Source organism: Lacerta agilis, chromosome 4 (assembly GCF_009819535.1).
Source record: "Lacerta agilis isolate rLacAgi1 chromosome 4, rLacAgi1.pri, whole genome shotgun sequence".
NCBI lineage: Eukaryota > Metazoa > Chordata > Lepidosauria > Squamata > Lacertidae > Lacerta > Lacerta agilis.
In genome coordinates this window covers 70,950,507-70,964,281 of record NC_046315.1, presented here as the reverse complement: position 1 = coordinate 70,964,281, position 13,775 = coordinate 70,950,507, and the positions used below count along the sequence as shown (strand labels likewise).

Genomic DNA, 13,775 nt, shown 5'->3' with positions numbered 1-13,775 from the left:
TTGTTGTAAATATTCAGTTTTGTAGTGCAGAAAATTGCCCTAATACAAAGGGCTCTGCCACTCACAGAACTTCTGTGAGAGTCTAACCTATTCATTTCAGTCTTACTTATCTTACCTTTATCCCCAGACAATGGGGATCATCCAAAGAGCTCCCCGCCCCTGGCTTCTAACTTATTTTCACAACAACCCTGTGAGGTAGGATAGCTTGAGAAAGCAGAAATGTTGGGAGGAGGTATCTTGGGTGCTGAAATGAATGTGGCAGCTTTTGGTTTTGAGGACAAACCAATGTGTGAACACACTATGTGCTAGATGAGAATTAAAGAGTTGTATCGGTCTGCCATTTGTGTTATTGCTTCCATTTTTGGTTGGGAAATCCCTGAGTAATACATAATCATATCAAAATGCCTCTGCAGAGCTGTGCTGCATTTAGAATATCACTTCTTTCATCATGAGTGTTCCTGTGATATTTTTCACAGGCAAAAAAAAAAAAGTAATGATAATACGCACCGGTTTGTCCTTAGAGAAATAGCTGCTAGCTGTAAAATGTCAGGTTTCAAAGTGTGATGTCTCTCTGTGTGTGTATATTAGCAAGTCGCTTTCCCTCACATTTAGTAACCATGGTGCAAATTGAGAAAGCCCTTGCTATGCTTGAGAATTGTTCCATTGTTTTTTTTAAATTCAGGCTGGCTTTGTTCAATAATAAAACTCAGTGTGCCTCCCCCCCCCCAAAAAAACCCTGTTTTGGGCTTGACCAACCACATGGTTTAGCAGCCCTGGAGGTTATTTCTATGAGATCGTTACAATTCAGAACTGAAATTCCAGCTTCTGTGGATGCAAGTACTTACACATTTCATTTTAAAATGTACATAAAAATTAAAATGCATATAGAAATATATGAGTGGGGGTATTAAAATCATTCAATAAAATTTAAAGCCTAGATAATGTTGGACACCAGTCAGTAAGGATACTGAAAATTTAGATTTAATGTAAGTGAACTGAACTGAGTTCGTTCAATTAAATTCAGCACTCCTAACATCTATTCCAGTAGCATATACAAGTATTGCAGACTTGTAACAAGGTCAGCACTTAAATTTTCCATTCCATAAAGCACAATTGCTGTAGTTTTCTCCATAACAGTTATGGTCACTTTTTGAAAGAAAGAAAGAAAGAAAGAAAGAAAGAAAGAAAGAAAGAAAGAAAAGAAAGCAACATACATCCACAAAGTTGGAGTTTTCATAGACACTCAGTCTTCTTGAGTGCCTTTCTTGATAGAATTTGAGCTGGAAATACCCCTCTGCTGGGGATGTGAGCACCAAATTAGATACAACCTTATTCACATATTTAACCCTTGTGTGCCTGATCTCTTAAAACATTAATGCAGGGGGGACTAGATCAATGGGGCTTTCCTCCCATTAAAAATAGCCAGTACGGTGGTACCTTGGTTGTTGAACGGCTTGGCTCCTGAACAAATTGGCTCCCAAACACTGCAAACCCAGAAGTGAGTGTTCCGGCTGTTGAACGTTTTTCAGAAGCCGAACATCCGACGCAGCTTTTGCTTGAGTGCAGGAAGCTCCTGCAGCCAATCAGAAGGCATGCCTTGGTTTTTGAACTATTTCAGGAGTCGAACAGACTCCCGGAACAGATTAAGTTTGAGAACCAAGGTACTACATTACTCCCAATATTTTCCTCTTCAACCAGGCCTTGAGCTGATTGATATTATACAACCTTTTAGATGTGCTTGTGGGAGTGGAGGTTATTGTTTTGTTGCTCCTGGTTTAGCTATTTATTTGTGCTTTTGTATTTTTATCCTGTGAACTGAAGGACTGCATATAAATTGAATAAGTAATAATAATAACTAATGAAAGAATGGCTGTAGCTCAGTGATAGAACATCTGCTTTGCAAGCAGAAGGTCCCAGGTTCAATCCTGGCATCTTCAGGTAAGCACCTAGTCTTAAAACGATCCACTACTAGGCAGTGAAGACAGCACTAAGGAACATGGACAAGTGGTCTGCCTGACTGAATACGAGGCAGCTTCATATGTTTCTATACAAACACTACAGCATAGTTGCTAGTGGCTGAATAATAAGGCTCGAACTGGGCTGAGGGGCTGTCAGAAGGACCAGACTGGCCAGCCTTCTGGCCACATCAGAAGGCTTCTGTGCCTTGCTGAGACAAGGAGTTTTCTCTCTGGGAGAATCCTCCAGCTAGCAGGACGCTGTCCAAGGTGCTGACAACCGCAGCCTCACCTGTTGTGACGCCACTTAGCTTTATGTAACATGACTGTACCCAAAGAGTGAGTGCCCCTGTACAGCAGGCTTCCCTTGAGCTGAGACACCTCCCCGTTCGTGTGCCAATCTGGTGCCCCCGCTTTTTAAAACAAAACAAAACAAAACACATGCACACATCGTGGTTGGCCCCGAGACGCTGCTTTGGAATGACCTGCTGTGTTGAGCAGACAAAAAGGCAGGAAAAGGCATGTGTTAACTCCAAATCGATATCAAGTTCCCTAATCCTTCCCATCCCAAGTTCAGCATCAGTTTGGGCTTCACTGCCTTTAGAGACACACAGTTGCCTATGAGACCTGGCTCTGTGGGAAAGTGTTGGGTGAGAAGTTATGACAGTTCTGCCTATGGATTATTATTATTAAAAATACACTTATTAAAAAGTTACACTTCAGCTTTGCCCACTGCCATAATACCACAGAATGATCACTCCTTTCCTCAATCCCTCATCCCTGTCATGTTGGTTCGCCAAACACTCTCAGTAGGAACCCAACTACCGATCTGGTTTACTAGACATTTTCAATCAATATATCTCCTCCACAGATACCTCTGTGATAATTATGGTATTAAAATATCCTGTTAAATGTATTTTTTTTACATGCCTTTGATTATTTGCTGGTGGTATGTGGAGTGTTCTGATAGAGCAATGCTCCAGATATTATTAACCCAAGCATCTATTGGAGGTTTTCTTCTTGCCTGTGTTGTTTGAGTGATGATGCCTGGTTCATCCATCCAAGCAACTACTTAAGATATGTTCTTAATGCGCTTAATATGCCCATTATTTGATGACTTCAGCATTTATGAACCAAGAGATAGTAAAATAAATTTTAAAAATGCAATCTAAGTATTAGTTTAATTACTGGGAAATAAGTAAATATATTTAGAATTGAGCCACAGATCTGATTTAGCTGGACAAATGGACAGTAAAAATACTAAGCTGATTGTAAAACAATGTGACTGGCATGGTTACTTGCGTAGTAATTTGATTTCTAATAAGTGTTTGGAAACTGGCAACATGAATTTAAGATTGCATGTTTCTTATCAGCCCCTAGAGGGGAGCATTGTCCGTTTCTAAATTTGGAACAAGAGGCTTTCACAAAGAGGAAAATCTGTATAAAGTGCTAACAGGAACAGCTCTGGTTTTTGTGGTACCCAAAAGGTTTGCACATAGAGAAAGGAAGAGTACCAGCAATGAGATTTTATTAATATTTCTGTCCGATATTGCTAATTTGCATAGCATATCAGAAATGAAACTGGCAAGTGGGGAAGCATGGGAATATTGATACAAACACAACTTTCTGTTGATGTGTAAGTGGGGAGCAAATAAGCAGGATTCTTTTCTTTCAAAGAAAACCACTATGATTGTTGAATTGCAGAACAAAGAAGCAAAGCTATGCTTTGATGAGCTTTAAATGTTCATTTTGCAAAACTACCTGGTTATTTATTTGGCATTGAATTTGGTTGTAGGGAAGCTGAATTTATTAACCATAACCAAGCAGTTGGTGCCATTTGCACATGGGAATATTCGACCTGCCTTAATTGTACATTTCAAAAAAAAATAAAATGTGGGCCAGCTGAAACTGAGTGCAATATGTACAATGGCCACTTGATGGCACCACAGCCATATCTTTGCTCACAAAGTCCTGGCCCCGTAGCTGTGCTTATTAATGGAGAACGTTTTCAAGGCTTGCGTCATGTGCATCATTCAGGTATGTGCGTATGATGTTCAGAATCAGGTGCACTTCAGTTCTATGCTCCCATAAATACATTTAACAGAAACTTTATAGGCACCGTAATGTTTACTGGGTATTAGAACGAATTAGTGTGGAATTAAGGAGCTATTTTTAGTGCTGCCACAACACGGCTGATTTCCCCCCCCCTTCCTTTAAAAAAACAAAAACAAAACTTACCTTAATTTTTAAATCTGGTTGGTTCTCTGCAGAGACAAACTAGCATGCCAGATGTTTTCCCAGCCCGGCTGTGTAATCCCTTGTAGGGTATAACAGCGGCTACCCCAGCTGCCCTTCAATAAGTACGGACATTACTTCCATCAATAGCTGCTTCTAGAGAAGCTTTTTCATTTTAATGCACGGGGGTGAGTTAGCCTTTTCTTTTTCTCATCTTTGTTATTAGTGTTTCGGTAGCACCTGATGTAATCGCATAAACACAAGCACGAGAAGGCCAGCGAGGCTGTAAAAACCTAGCTTGAGATAAAGAAGCATCCCATTAACATGTTAGGTACTGAACTCTCGCTCTCTGAGACAATATTTGGGGCTCACAAGGAAAGGGAGATGGACGTGAGCCTGTCAGGAACTAAAAGATGGGCTAGATAGAATCTGCCAATCTCTCTCACCCCAAAATATGACATTTGACTCAAGTTGCTTAACATTTTGTGTGGCAGCAAAGGATTAAGAGATTATGTGAAAAATCGGCCAGTATTTTTTATTCTGCTGTTACACACACACAAACACAAACAACAACCACCACCCAACGTGACTTGTTTTATGTATCAACTTGATTTCTTATAAGGATTTAAAAACTGGTAGCATGAATTTAAGATCGTGAGTGTGCGTGGAGAGTGGGCGAGGGGGAGAAAGGAGGGAAGGAAGGAAGGAAGGAAGGAAGGAAGGAAGGAAGGGTATTTTGCATGCAGGCTAATGACCCAGTGCCAATTGTTTCTATATGGAATGAGGTACATTATGTTTCCCACTCAGGCTTTTCCATCAAATTTTCAAGGTCCTAAATTGTTTGATTGAATATATGTCAAATGTATGATTGACTTCTATGTAGTAAAAACAAACAAACAAACCTCAAAATGCACAGCCTTTTAGATACTTCTAAGGTTTTTACAGTAGCTAAAAGATGTGGTGGGGAATACAGATTTTAAATTATATTTGATTAGGTGGTAGGGGGGGAATCAATAAAACAAACTTAATGCGGTTTCAGTGTTCTATTGCAACAAACTGAAAGCTCAAGTTAGAAATTATTTCCATAGGAATAACTAAATGTTTCAAGATGTAGCAATCCAGTACCAAATACCCTTAGAATCATAGGCTCATAGAATTATAGAGTTGGAAGGAACCCCAAGGGTCATCTAGTCCAACCTCCTGCTGTGCAGGAATCTCAACTAGATCATACATGACAGATGCCATCCAACTGCTTGAAAACTTCCAAGGAAGGAGAGTCCACCACCTTCCAAGAGAATTTATTCCACTGATGAACAGCTCTTACTATTTGAAAGTTCTTCTTGATGTTTACCGGTAGTCAGAATCTCCTTTATTGTAAATTATAATTTGAATCCGTTGGTTCAAGTCCTAGCCTCTGGAGCAGGAGAATACAAACATACTCCTTCCTCTATGTGGCTCTCGGTCTCCTCTTTTTCAGGCAAAACATGCCCAACTCCCTCAACCGTTCCTCATAAGGCATGGTTTCCAGGCCCTTGATCATTTTGGTTGCCCTCCTCTGCACACATTCCAGCTTGCCAACATCCTTCTTAAACTGTGGTGCCCAGAATCGAACACAGTATTCCAAGTGCGGTCTGATCAACGCAGAATAGAGCAACATTATAACTTCCTTTTATTGGGACACTAGAGTACTGTTGATGCAGCCTAAATTAGCAATAGCAGTCAGACCAAGATCGGTGTCATTTGCTCAAACCGTCTTGCCCTGGTGAGCAAATTCTGGCCGCTGAATTCTGTAGTAGCTGAAGTTCCCGAACCATCTTCAGAGGCAGCCCCACATATAATGTGTTGCAGTAATCTAACCTAGAGGTTACCAGAGCATAAATGAAAGAAATTAGGCTATGTCTGCCCTGATAGGGGCGCAGCTGGGCCACCAACCGAAGCTGATGGAAGGCACTCCATGCCACCTAGGCCACCTGAGCCTCAAGTGACAGCAATGGATCCAGAAGTACCACCAACCTGTGTACATGCTTCTTCAGAGGGTGTGTAACCCCACCAAGAGCAGGCAACCTCCCATCCATCCAGTCTAGGAAACCACTCACTAACAGTTCCTCAGTCTTATCTGGATTGATCTTCAGTTTATCGGCACCAATTCCTAGCCTTGTTATGAGAAATGAAGGAAAGCTTCTCCCTATCCATTTTCTCCAAACTCTCCATAATTTTAAACACCTTGATCATGTTCCTTCTTCCTTGCCTTTCCCCCAAACTAAAAAGCTCCATATTTCCTCATAAGGAAGTCACTCAAAGCCCAATAATTTTGGTTACCTTTTCCTGAACCTTTCCCAGATCAACAGTATTGTTTTCGACAGACCAGAAGCTTTACATAGTCTCCAAGTGTGGTCTCACCATGAATTTGTATAACAGCATTTGGATATTGGCCATTTTATTTGTAACCCCTTTCCTAATGACCCCTAACATGGAATTCACATTTTTCACAGCTGCCGCACACTGGGTCAACATCTACAGTGAGCGATCCATTATGATCTCTACATTTCTTTTCTTTTCTTTCATTCTGTTGTTGTTGTTGTTGTTTAGATAGGGTCTGGAGGGGCCTCTGCTCCCCTTCTGCATTGATTAGGTAAAGGCAGTAAGAAAGTTTCTCTGTAACTCCAAGGCTTAAATTACCCACTGTGCTGAAGAAGGCACCTGCCAACAATAATAAGGACAATACTTGTGCCCTTCCGCAGCCCTTGCCATTTGAAGTTTTGAAAGCACTTCACACAAAAAACATACAAATAGTAATTAAGCTTCATCAGAGATCTGCAACAGCAAAATAGTAATGATCGGGTTCCCCCCCCCCAAAGCATGGAAATTGGCACAGACTGTGACCGTGAGTAGGAAATGAACAGGGGCTCCAGATTTTCTGAATCACAAATTCACTGGTGGGCTGCAGTTGTACCTGCCCATCAACAGCAGGACATAGAAAGGAACTGCAGAGTATGAGAAACAGAAAGACAGACAGGGTGGGCGGTGGGTAAATATAGTCCAGTGAGTGGCAGGCACTTCCTTATAGATGGTCTCTGCAAGGTTTGCACAGCTGAAGTCCCCTAAGGTTTAAGAAGGACTTAACACTGACAGAGATCAAGCCAGGGTGTTTTGTTTGTTTTTTAAAAAAATAAGATTAGAGGAAAGTGAATCACTTCAGGTGCACACAAAATAACTGAACAGTGAACAAAAATAAAAATAAAATGACCATCAATTTGGCTACATACTAATGGTTCAATCTTTTGTTTGCCTTAAAAAATGTGCATGGTTTTCTCTTTATTTATTTATTTTTAAAAAGTTAAATTTAGTTGTTGTTTTTTAAAAAAATATCCCGGCCTCATTTGTTTCTGAATTTCATTGTCTACAACTTTGTTGACCAATTGCCAACTTTAGGGGTTTCTTCTCTTTGACATAGTTGTACAGTAGCCAAATCTTTAGTCGTATCTTAAGACTTCTTTGTAGCACTAAATCATATGCTGTCCTTTGCATGGATAGATAAGGTGTGATGAAAATCCCTGACCTACAGAAAGGCAGCAAAAATTATGCAACCATCCCTTGGTGGCACTATGGTTTCCATAATTTTCACAAGCCGTATTAAGCCCTGGGCTCGTTTGCTTCCTCCCTCTAATCTTCTTGCCTGGTTGGGAAGAGGAGTTCAGAAGCTTCCACTTTCTCTTTAGCAACAGTCATGTTTTCTGGCACAACAAACTTTAGATAACATCAAACCATGGTTTCTGAAACTGGGTTGAAATTAACTGTTGTTTGTGTTAACCATGCTTCACAGTTTTGATGACATGGGGAGCCATGGTAGACTAAAAACAGAAATGAAAGCTTCCCAATTTCTTTACGCGGCACAGGAGGAGGAGGCTTGTTGTAGTTTATGCATGTTTCACTAAACCGTGGTTTCTCATAATACAGCCACAGAGCGACCATAGGTTATTCTGTTGCATTTCTTTCCTACGTACAGTTTCTCTTGATTGTTCAGAAATGAATGAGGCTTCAATGTACAAACCCTTAAGTACCACTAAACTATGTCATGGAATTTTCCCAAAGGCTAGAAGCACCTCATTCACTCACATGCTGAGACTTTATAGAAAAGATGTGACTGCCATTTCTCCATGGCTGGTTCATATGCATCTCAAGCAATTTAGAAAACATCAAGCAGAAAGAAATATCATCCATCACTAGACACACAACTGAAAACTCCCCTATAGGGTGATGGCACCTTGATACTGAGTCACAGTAATGACCGAGTGACATGAAGTTAAGGCGACTGAAGTCCTATTCAGGTGTTCACAGGTGAGGAAATAAAGTATGCAGGGAGTACATTTACCACTCCATGTCCCCAGTGTCCTGTTTCTGCCGCCCCCACTGTCCACTTGTGCTTTGTGCAATGAGGTCAAAGATCTAACAGTGGGTTCTTTGCGTGGTTATCTGAACATGTTTAGAAGGCTCTTCAAGATCACCACACAATCAAGGTTTCTTCAGATCTTCCAGATCACCACAGGAAGGTCAAAGGTGAAGACACCAGATACATCTCCTCTACCAGGGGTGCTATCTTGAATAAATATGGGGGGCAGGTAAGCCCCACCCCACATAATTGATCACAAGATGCGGGACACACAAACCATTTGAGTGGCAAGGTCCATCAACTTGGGGCTGGTGGCCCCCTCAAATATTTTATTGGGGGTGAAGGGACCCTGGCCTTTAGGTGCTGGCTCCTATGTCCTCAAAACTTTACCCTCCTATGTATTCTTTGAACTCCTGTTTAGGGTTGATGAGGAAAGAAGAACAGTTGAGTGCTTTGGGAATCGGATCATGAACTCCTTTTTAACACATTCTTGGTTACTCTTTGGGTTAGGTTTCTTTTTAACAGAGATTTTTTTTTACAGCCATACATCTTTTTAAGAGTATTATACACATTTGGAGAAAAGTGATTGGATTAGGGAATATAGAATTCTTCCATGGATTTTTTTTTTAAACCGCTTTTCATGCCGCATACAATGTTTTGTGTGAAAGCTCAGGGGACAACTGTTCCTTTCTGCAGATTAATGATATTTTACAAGGCTACGCTTTTATAACTTCAGAAATAGGTGTTTCTGCCAATGGTATATTGATTAGTTGTGAGATAAAGCTACCAGTTCACCTAGAATGGATAGATTGTGTACCAATAAGCAGAGTGAGGGAGACACATTAAGAAGCTGGTTCTGGGTTCCATGAACGAGCAGCAGATGGCTAGTTATCTAATCTATTACCATTATATTTTTTTACTGCCAGGGAGGGGGAGAGGGGCTTGCAGGATTTTATGCCTTGGGTGCTATGTATGTTAACTTGAGGGCTGGGCTATTTGCTGCTCTGCCTCAGGAAGTCTTGGGCTGTCTCTGAATGGATGGATGGAGAGAACAGAGATGAGGACAGTGGTATAGATGGATGGGCTACTGATTGAGAGGGAGGGGAGGGGGTCCAAGGAAATAGTTGTAGAATGGGACGTGGGCTTCAGAAATGTTATCTCCACCCTTTACAGCAGGCATAGGCAAACTCCGGCCCTCCAGATGTTTCAGACTAAAATTCCCATCATCCCTGACCACTGGTCCTGTTAGCTAGGGATGATGGGAATTGTAGTCCCATTTTGGGGGGCATGAAGTGCTTTAAAGATTGGAAAAAAGAACTAACAAAATTTATCTGGAACGGGAAAAACCCCTGAATAAAATATCAACTATTGACTGACAGTAAGGAGAGGGGAGGTTTTGCACTGCCTAACCTAGAATTGTACCATGCAGCCGCAGGGCTATTATGGATAAAAGAATGGATTATATTGGAAAACCCGGGGAACCTGAGACTATAGTTTAGATGTTGTCATTATGGTGTGGTTTAGACCAGCACGGGGAACAACAGAGAGAATAGTTTTAGTGTGAAAGTGAAACATTAAACTTGTTGGCTTTTTCGGTTTGCTCACACGTGTACCTGGATGTACAGGCAACCCCAGATTTGCATGGGAGTTGCATTCTGGGTCATCTTGCACAATGAACACATCAGCTTGTTCCGCCCCTGCCTGCTCCTGTCCTGCCCCATTCTCCCCCCTTTCTGCCCACTTCTGGGTCGCCACGATGCATGATGTGTACACAGCCATGCATCCACTGAACACACATAAATCAGTCTAAAAGTAACAACCCGTCCTGTTAGATATATATCTCTCCCTCCCCATTAGTTAAAGTACCACCAGAGTGTCTGATCACCCAACACTAATTCAGCTTGCAATTTTATTGCAACACCCCACAAAGAACTAGGAAATCCTCCTTCTGGCATATTTCTCTAGTTCTCGCTGACTTCCTCTTGCATGATTGGCTCTCAGAGTCCCATTGCTTGATAGCTTCCCAGCTAAGTCTTTAAAATCAATGGGATTTTAAAAATCTCTTGGCAGCATTTGAATGGCATTCATGATTCCATACCTTCAAGTGTTCGTTTGACGTTGTCATATTCAACATTACCTCTACTGGGAAATATGGAGGGAGTCTTACTTACTATAAATATGGAAGGAGTCTTACGGATTAAGACTTCGCCAAAAGAAAAGCCTTTAGCAAAAGCATTTTGGGTGGGGGGGGGGGTGGCAGAATGAGCTATTCACACTTTATTGCCCCAAGTTTGTTAGAAACTGGTTAAAATTTACAGTGGTAAGGAAACAATTGTTGCATCATCAACACATTATTAAAGCTTCCATATGTGACTTAGAAATCATTTAATTCCCATGAGAAGGTGTGGAAAATATGGTTGTGCTTGCAGCACCTCTCACACACATCATTTGTAAGGGGTTCATACAACCCATGTGTCGAAAGAATGATTGGAGGCAGGACCATGCAGTCTAGCGCTGCCACATGCCAGCACACCATACTCCCCTGACTTCTGCACATGGAAGGTTCACCAGAAATAGGTCTCCCCACATACAAATGAATGCATGGACATTGGAGGAGCATGGCAGTGAGTGAGGTTGGGTGACATGGCCCTGCCAATCCTCCTGCATGATCTATCAAACGTGTAATGGTCCATGTGGATCCCTGTTTATCTGGTATAGCTATATTTCTCTGTGTATCGAACCAACAAACCCTGAATTGTCTCTCTTTCTCTCTCTGTCAGATTGACCATCTCTGCTGAATGCCCCATGCAGCTGGAAGACTTCCCCATGGATGCACATGCTTGCCCGTTAAAATTTGGAAGTTGTAAGTGTTTTAATAATAATAATAATAATTTATACCCCACCTATCTGAAGAAGTGTGCATGCACACGAAAGCTCATACCAAGAACAAACTTAGTTGGTCTCTAAGGTGCTACTGGAAGGAATTTTTTATTTTGTTTAGAAAAAAACATATAAGCATGATAAAATATCAAACGTTAAACACCTCCTGATACAGGGCTGCCTTTAGATGTCTTCTAAAAGTTGGGTAGTTCTTTATCTCCTTGACATTTGAAGGGAGGGTGTTCCACAGGGAGGGCGCCACTACCGAGAAGGCCCTCTTCCTGGTTCCCTGTAACCTCATGCAGTGAGAGAACTGCCAGAAGACCCCTGGAGGTGGACCTCAGTGTCCCTTGAGCAAGATCAAGGGAGCCTATTTTAATGCTGTTTCTGTGTGCCATGAGGGTAACTTAGCTAAATGTGAAGGATCTGACACTACCTTTGGTTTCCTACATCTGTTCTTTATAATTGTACATTTGATCTAGTCAGTGCTGGGTTTTTTGTTTGTTTTTTGTTTTAAGAAAAAAAGGTGCTAGTACTCACCATGAAGTTATTCCACATTTTAAACATTTCTTTTAAAAAGGTGATGGTACCCTTGAGTATCCGCCAGGGGGGAGCACTAGCAAGGACTTTTTTCTTGCTCAGACCAGCTTCCATAGTTAACTCCCTATAATCCCCAGAGGCAATCATCCCAATGGCAAACCACACTCACTTTATATACTGTGATAACTTTGGCTTTTGCAGTCGGGGGGGGGGGGCGAATTTATCTCACAGAAAGTGATCACAGTCAACAATAGTTGTGCTGTGAGCCACAAGCAAAGTCAGCTGAGGGTCATAGCCACTATCATTTGAAAATTTTGTAGGTACTATAAAAATGGGTTAATAGACGGCCTTTGGGAAGTGTGCCACACATTGCCAAGATATCTGTGCTTCGGCTTGCGTCTCCCTGCATGTTACAAGTGTGAGAAAGGGGACCTGGGATGGATTTTATTTCATAAATGAGAGAACAGCCATGTGACACAGTTATTCATTAGGAGCTGCAAGCAGAGCAGCTAGTCACTGTGCGGCGGGTGCCTGGGGATTTTTATATTTATGTGAAAATGATCATTCCATTAAGTCTCAAATTGTGTTAGTACAGTATTTACATGTGCACTTTTATGGAATGCTCTGGACAACTTGTATAGTTTTTCCAGCAGAGACACAAAATATTCAAAGAATTATCTCTCCGGAGAACCATAATGCACTTTTCCGTCCAATATGGTATGCACAGGTCCAGAAAGAAGGGCTGGGATTAAGGAGAAGCTATGCTGCATTATGCTCCAGAGCACAATATTTTGGGCATATGGTCTATATGTTCTCATTTGACAGCATCCAGAATGATGGGTACCACAGACAAATAAAACAAGAGAGAGAGAGCAGAGACGATGTGAAGAAAATGCATAGCCCTTGAACAATTCCATAGCAGCAATAGAAGGTGACATATTTGAAGATTATCCTGACCTGCTCATCCCCTAGACTTGACACCCACCCTCACTTCCTGCCAGTTGTACAGCAAAACAAGAGCTTTGCTTGCTAAAGCAGGCAGAAAGAACAGAGAGAGCAAACTGACCAGATAAGGATAAGAGCAGGAAAAACTAACGTCATAGCACCCTATCTTGGAGGGGGGGCTCCTAGGAGTTAGATCCTATGCTTGGCTGCCACAGAGAAAAATCAGAGGAACAGTTCAACGTGTACAGTACTTTTACAACAGTGAAGGAGCTGTGCATATGCTCCAACACTCCTCAGAGGAAAATAGGAACATTTATCAACTCCACTGCAGCAGCCTTATTCTTTTGGTAGACTATCTCGTACTTGGGGGTCCTCCAGATGTACTATTTATTGAACTTTCATCCTAATCTATTTGGACAAAGCATACAGGAAGGTTTGATTATATCCAGCATGTATTGAGCATCTGTTTTGATTTACATTCAGAAAGCTTATACAGCAGTGGACCTACATCAGACATCTATTTTGATTGGCTTGTGTAGTGTTTATACATCTTTCCGTTAGTCATTCGTTCATGCCACACTTTTCTCTTTCTCTAACCCCCAAAAGTCCTTTTTTTTTTACATAGTGGGTTTGTTGCAGAGCACTTGGATCCACCTTAATTGCACAAACCTAAATTACCCAGAGTGCACTTGAATCCCTTCCACAAAACACTAACAATCTGGAGGTGCCCTTGGATATCCCTGCAGCAAAGAGTTTTAGAAAGCCAATATAAACTCTAAGTGCTGTTTCTTAGAACCCATTCAGATGCAGGATTGTGTTTTGAAAGCATC

General features: G+C 41.5%; 2 protein-coding genes across 3 annotated transcripts in view; one reads left to right on the top strand and one right to left on the bottom strand.

The window, feature by feature from the left end:
• GABRA5 (gamma-aminobutyric acid type A receptor subunit alpha5) overlaps positions 1 to 13,775 on the top strand; it is a 63,481-nt gene that overhangs the window by 22,360 nt on the left and 27,346 nt on the right. For both annotated transcript variants that reach the window (XM_033147530.1, XM_033147531.1), the window contains exon 6: positions 11,361 to 11,443. In XM_033147530.1, coding sequence (XP_033003421.1) covers positions 11,361 to 11,443 — 83 coding nt within the window. The remainder of the gene's footprint in view (positions 1 to 11,360; positions 11,444 to 13,775) is intronic.
• The window catches only part of GABRB3 (gamma-aminobutyric acid type A receptor subunit beta3), a 184,791-nt gene that overhangs the window by 151,913 nt on the left and 19,103 nt on the right, over positions 1 to 13,775 (bottom strand).